At 36.5% G+C, this 7,105-nt stretch overlaps 1 protein-coding gene across 1 annotated transcript in view; it reads right to left on the bottom strand.

Annotated features, from left to right (window-relative positions):
- Positions 1–7,105, bottom strand: part of RTTN (rotatin) — a 130,658-nt gene that overhangs the window by 36,324 nt on the left and 87,229 nt on the right. The window contains exon 35 of the mRNA XM_023534106.1: positions 805–898. Coding sequence (XP_023389874.1) covers positions 805–898 — 94 coding nt within the window. The remainder of the gene's footprint in view (positions 1–804; positions 899–7,105) is intronic.

Below are 7,105 nucleotides of genomic sequence, written 5' to 3'. Positions count from 1 at the left end.
CCTTTGTTCTTAAGAGAATCAAATAAGTACTTCCTATAATCGAACACGTTTGTATATTGTCAACATAAATTACTAAAAATCAAAATGTGACATTGTTTAGGAAGTTATGGAACAAATACTGTAATGAAAATTCAGAGTAGTCTTAATTAAGCAAGTATTTCTAAAGTTTAGGAAGCATTTTCTCTGCAGATGGTTATACCCTCAGTGTTTAAAATTACCTTCTTTTAAGACAGTATATTCCTTACAGGAATTTAATGCTAAGTTGTAACCTTCAAATATACAAAGTGTAAAATTTATCTATTGCCATTAATCAAAATAAATCCTAGGCTACTCGTCATGTACTTGCAGCAAAATAAAGACTCAACACACTCTGTGCACTAAAACGGAAGCAAATCCTGTGAGAATACTTAGGACCAGATTCTCTTCACTTTTGAGTTGACTACTATGGCACACTGAAGTGTCTTCCCAAAAGAGGGAAAAAAATGAAGTTAATTAGTATCCATCAGTTCCTCAATTCAAACACCAAATAGCTATGCTTAACTGATAAAGAACCATATGTCAATAAGACTGTTTGTTGGCCAAGTTCCCATTTATTAATTAAGAGTATTTGTTTTGTTACTTTCTGATATATTTATTCTAATTTATTCTATCCTGTTCTGTGACATTTCGTTTTGTTCTTATCCAGACATTTTGTTCTGTGACTTATTTAATTTTGTTCTTATCTAGACATTTACTTTCAAAATATCTGTCTGACAGGCTCGTCATTTTTCTTTGTGAGAGTAGAATGTCCTCATAAAAGGATACCTTGGGCCACAAACTGGTCGTGTGAGACTTCAGGGACAGGCACGGCTGAGGCCACAAGTGGTGAAAATTCATCACTCTCCAATGAAGGTGCCACCTATGGATCAGCGAGAAATGATTTTACTCATAACACTTAGTGTTACCACATGACAAACAAAACATGAGCAACGCATACACAAAGGATATCCTTAAACGAAGGTTCACAGCAAAACTACACACATTAGTCCAACTGGAAAACAGCCCATATCTTGAGAGTTATAACAGGTTTTTGAATGGAATTTTCCACTTCTTATAAGACCTGTTACAGTTCATGTAATTCAGTAACTCAAAGGGGCGACGTTTTGATCTGAAGCCTATTAAAACTATCAAGGCCCCAATAAGGCCTATTTCCTCTTATTGCCTAAATGTTGAAAGGCTAATACATACTACTGTACCTATACTTCACTGTGTCCTTGAGATATTTTGCATTTTCTTTTTTTATGAGCTTTATTCATTCATTCACTTTTAGGCTCCACATATAAGAGACATCCCATGGTATTTGTCTTTTTCTATCTGACTTTTTCACTTAGTAGAATGCCCTCAAGGTCCATCTGTGCAGTCACAAATGGCAAATTTCATTTTTTAGGGCTCAGTAATATTCAATTGTATGGATATACCATATTTTCTTTATCCATTCACCCCTCAGTGGACGCTCGGGTGGCTTTTGTATTTTGGCATTATAAATGATGCTACAATGAACACGAGGGTGCATACATATCTTTTCAAATTAGTTTTTTTCATTTTTTTGGACAAATTTCTTGCATTTCTTGACTTTTATAATAAAGGAATTTTTTAAAGTTTCAAATGACACACACAAATTTTAATAGTGCCTATGAAAAACTTAGCAGCAAGTTAAACTTTTCTCTACCTCTCCCCACACTGCAAAAGAACGTTTTAAAAATTAAGCAATGTGCTGACACTATGTTTCAGTATACATATTTTAAGACATTAAACATAACAGAAATTCTGTTGAAGGCAAATACAGTTTCACAACAGATTTATAGATGAGCAGACTGTGTGGACTCCTCAAATTAAAAAAATTGGGGTTTGGCACCTCCTATGTGAAAAGTACCTTAACTAGAGAGGTCAGATCACTCTTTTTTTTTTAACCATCAATTTATTTTCTCTGAGATAGCATGAACTTCCCACTCTTGGATAAGGTCCACGTCAGTGCATGCACAGAGCATGAGCTGTCTGATGAACTTTTGAATCATCCCTACCACAAACTCATACTGTACAGCTCACAATGTTTGTACACTGATTGCATATTTATCGTAATGCTTAAAGTAGGGTATCTGAGACTTGATGCAATAGAATGAAAGCAAAAACCAAGGTTATTTCCATGTGCAGTTTCTGATAGCAAAATGAATATGAATTTGAAGAAAATGGCAGATGAAATGACAGCTTTTAAAATCCCCCTTTCAACTCAAGACCTTAATCATCTCTCACCACTTAAAATAGGACATCACAAGAAGAAATAAGTGACAGAAAGCTGTAGCCAAAAAAAGTAAGCTAAGCACATAAAGTCATCTAAAAAGCCTAGTTAAGTTTCAGTCTAAACTCATAAACAAGCATGAGTTATGAGTCAAAATACCTCATAAACAAGCGTGCATTATGTGTCTTACTTTACATAGTCTGTGAGGACAACAGTTATACACCAAGATGCATGTCACAAACGATGCGGGAGCTGACTGGTAGCCTTGGCTCCTGCCACCCAAGCTCCTTTGGCTGTCTACGAAAATTTAAGAAGATAACGATGCTGGAATCCTTTATCTTTTCACTGAACATCCTTTTAATTGACAAAGGCAAGCAGTCCTGACCCCTGACAAAAACAGAGACAGCTTCCCAAGCAGGAAAAAAGCTTCTAAGGGCCCACTCACCCCTGGCTCATTAGAAAAAAGCAGAGCTGCGACCCGTGACCAAAGGCCAGGCATTAATGACAGCTGTGGTTTTCCTCGGTGTGCTCCAGGGAAGGGACTCACAAATTCAGGAGTATGACTTTACAAGCGTCTGCCTAATAGCTGTATTATCAGTTACCCCACGTGGTTGGAAAAAACACAAGGACTTCTTTATATAGTAACATATGTTGTTTCATAAATGATTATGGATGATTTATATTTCTACTAGCCATCGTTATTTTTAAAATTTGCTATGTTAGCACATTTTAATAAGTAAAGACAAAAAAGTATTAAACTGAACTACTCTAGTTCTATGCTCAAATCTTTGCTTGTTTGAAAATAATCTTCAGTGGATATCTGATTACATTTAATAATACACATCAATATGTGAAGATGTCACTTGTCATCTTGAAACCCAAGTACCCACTACTCGATTTTGAAATTCAAGTAGTGGCTGCTGGAAGGTGAAGGCGCGTGTGAGTGTCCAATGCTACTAGTAGTAAAAGAGCCTGATCTAGTCCCGGTCCTCATTTAGAGACAAGGACCAAGGGGTGTGCCCAGTTCGGACTTTAAGGTTCTGGGACCAGGACTGAAATCATGACCCACAAATCCACTCCCGTCCTCGGACATCCTCGGACAAACCTCCAGAATGCCGACTCCCGTTCCCACGGAAAAGCCACCGCGAGTCCGACTTCCGTCTCGTTCACAGGTGGAGGCGGGGGGCGGGGGGCTGGCGCAGTTTAAGAGCAGCCTGAGCCCGATTCGTCACCACTTCCCCTCCCCACTGCGGGGCACACACGCTACCCCGCAGTAAGGGCTAAGTCCCCAGTGGGAGGCCAGGCTTGTCCTGTAACAGAATCTCACTCCTGCATCTGTCACCTGCCCTGTTCATTAAGACGGTCCAGTGCAAAACCACAATCCAGACTTGCCCTTCACTTCCACATCTGCACATGACATGACTTGAGATCTTCAATTTACATTCCCTTGATCACATAAGACTGAGTTTTCTTTGACCTGAAGTAGATAATTCTATTCTTAGCATCCTACTGCTATTACAGAAGGCAATAAAAGCCTGTTAGTGCAAGTAGATTGATGCTTCTTAAAGCCGGCGTCCTAAAACAGATTCAAATTTTGCTTATAAAAACTAAAAAGTTAACCTTTTTGTCAATGTGTTTATAAAAAGATGTGATAACTAAAGAAACGTTATAAATCATTGTAAAATAAGCAGTTATAATTAAGAGTTGCTTTGAAATAGCAGTAAGTAGCAAAGTCATTTACCATATCGAATTAAAATGAGTTTAAAATTTTTTTTCTGTCATATAAACAAAATACACGAAATGTTCAAAAACAATTTTCTTTGTATTCTGCCTTACAAAAACAGGCGTTCTCTAGATACTTTAAAATTTTTTGCAAGTTAATTTAGGAGTTGCATATTTTATCTGTCAAAATGACTTTATAATACCTTTCATCCTCTCATGAAAAACAGTATTGGTGCCTAAAGAGGTTATTTGATTTTTTTAATTTAATGAGAACAAAGGAAGAAAATGAGGATTTGTGGTATGAAAAAAGATAGGATACAAATCTGCTCACATTTTTAAAACATAGCAAAAATAAGACATGATAAGTTTCTGGGGGGTCCCACATATTCACCTCTATAAAAGACACCTTTCTCTAAGTGCCCAAGAGCAGAAAAGCTGTGGCATGCTACACAATTTGTAATTATTTATTCTAACCAAATTATAACAAGAAGTTGAAATCACTTTAGCTGTATAATTCATGATTCAAATGAATTGTGTACAACATAAAAAAGAAAGCTCAGAAAAACAGCCCTGAAGGAACGAGCAGACGATACCTGTCTAAGGATAAGATCACCTACTCACACGCAGAGGTGTAACTCCAGGACACAGCCATGGGCGCTGTGCTGTGCTGCAGCTGATTTAAGACAAGAGTCCCACAGCTCGTCCTACTCCGCCCGCTATTAGCTTCGCGATCTTAGACCAAACAATGCCATTCTCTCAGACGCTGCGTCCACATCCACTTGTAAGGGGGTGCCGCCCTCAGGCGCGCGGGTCTGACAAGCTGGCCCATTTGTGGCGCTCACCCCACGGGAGCAGCGCACAGCAAACTAGCAGGTGTCGTCACCCGAGCTCAGAAGACTAAGACGGCTCTCTCCACACATCAAACTTTATTACGTAAAATAACTGATTTTTGCCAAAATTAAGGAAATATATTTTAATACAAATATCAAATATAAAATAAGGCCCAAACCCATTTTACTTATTTCAGTTATAGTTTTCCGCTTAATAAAATTGCAGAAATCTAGTTCAAAATGTTTGTCTGTTTCTTTAAATGTTTGCACTAGATTAAATGGTTATAAATCTATAGTAACTTAGTTTGGAAAACTCCAAACATATCAAAATGAGTACAAGATACAGAAAAAATATATAATAAGTATTACTTGTTCTAATAATTTTTAATAATTATTTACAAATGGTATATACTATGCTCATAGAATAGAATGAATATTCTATTTTTATCTGCCATTGTACCCATTCTAATATCAGATATGAAAAATTATTATATTAGAAAAAAGGTATCAGTAACCTTCGATTCCTATGTTTTATAAACAGAATCAACATCAAATTTTTATACCAAAAAAACAAACCCACTTGTTAATTTTCACTGTACTGCAGCCCAGTGGCCTGTTGCTGACACTCAGGAACTAGAATGTCACCTGATCTTCCTTTTAACTAAACGCCCGGGTTCTCAGATCCTGAGTAATCCACAGCGAGTTGAAATCTAAACAAAGTGCATCATTCTCTCTCTCTCTCCACCATCACACAAACTGCCATCTCCCCAGGTTTTCCCGGGGTCAGGACGCTGAAATGCCCACGCCCCATCACTAAGCCTTACGTCAACACTATCTTTCTTCTAAAAAGTTCCACCCCTGTGGTAACTGTCCTTGGCCTACTCTCCATTCTATAAAATAACTTTCAGCTACCATCAAACGAGTGTCCGTCCAGACTTCTCTAAAGTCAGTCATAAGGTTTCATGCCATTTTACTCTGCTGAAATATGCTTATATCTTTATAGCTATTATATCTTACCTCTTCATATCCAAAAACAGACAGCTCTCTTGGCTAATCTCGATCTAAAATCCCTAAAAAACTTTTCATACCTTATATTTTGCCAGGTTTTAAAAACACGAGTAGATTTGCACTCTATCATTTTTCATAGTACAGATCCTTATTTTCTTCCTTTGTTCTCTTTTAATTTATTTTTTAAAAGACCAAATTTTGGTCATAAAGTTGTTGCTGCACATCAGTATGTACCAGGCATAAATACCTTCTAGTTTGGATATTCTGAGAACTAGAAATGTAATTTTAGGAGGAAAAACAACTAATGCCTGACCTGCCCTACCAACCATTAATAAATCCCCAACATGGCATTAACAGCACCGAATAGCGATCCAGCACAATGGAAGATATGACCCAAATCAAAAGATAGTACTTTCCTTAGAAAGTAAAAATAGAAAAACAACCAATCAACAAATTGAATCTTTTCTCAACTCTGTGAGATACACAAAATAATTATATAAATAACCAGATAAGGGTATTAGCAAGATTTACATCCACTCAACTGATACCTCCCTTTGCAATTTCAACATTTTCTTATACTTGAGTAAGTTTGGTTGGTTGGTCTGAATACTTACAGTTTAGGTTTTAAAATAATATTGGTATGATAAATAAATTATCCAGATTTTTCTCCTGTTGGGACAAAGATATAAAGCATCTCCGGCATAGTAAGGAAAACGCTGACAATTAGTAGAACTGATGTAATTAGACTACTTTTGTCAATACAAGTCACCAATTTGGTGAATAAAAGCTACCAATGCCAAAACTATTCTGTTTAGAATCCAAAAAAAGAAAGAGTTGACTATATAAGTTCTAATAGATAAAATTTTCATTTGCAAAACTACAAGAAATAAATCTTACATAGGACTATATATAAGAATTCTTTTAAAAAAATCTTCACTGGTAAATTTCTAAAAATATATGTGACATCCTAACACAAATTAAAGACTTTCACATTAATAGAGGTGATTCTATTTTTATAATGATTATAATAAAATTTCCGAAGTTTTTCTTGGAAAATCTTGCACCCTAATCTATAATATTTACGTGTTGTTATAAAATAAGGAAATGCAAAAGTTCGATTTGCTTTTTATTCTTAGCTCTTCTCATATCGGACGAATATAACTTGCTATCTACAAAACAGCTAAGACAGCTCCTAGTTAACTAGAGCAATTACTGAGCAGCTACTACAGGTAGAGAGCTGGAGGGCGCACGAAGGTCCCCAGGTTAGCCA

The sequence above is a fragment of the Pteropus vampyrus genome, unplaced genomic scaffold, assembly GCF_000151845.1.
Source record: "Pteropus vampyrus isolate Shadow unplaced genomic scaffold, Pvam_2.0 Scaffold119, whole genome shotgun sequence".
NCBI lineage: Eukaryota > Metazoa > Chordata > Mammalia > Chiroptera > Pteropodidae > Pteropus > Pteropus vampyrus.
Note: the sequence above shows the minus strand (reverse complement) of the source record. Positions and strands in the feature narration are given on the sequence as shown.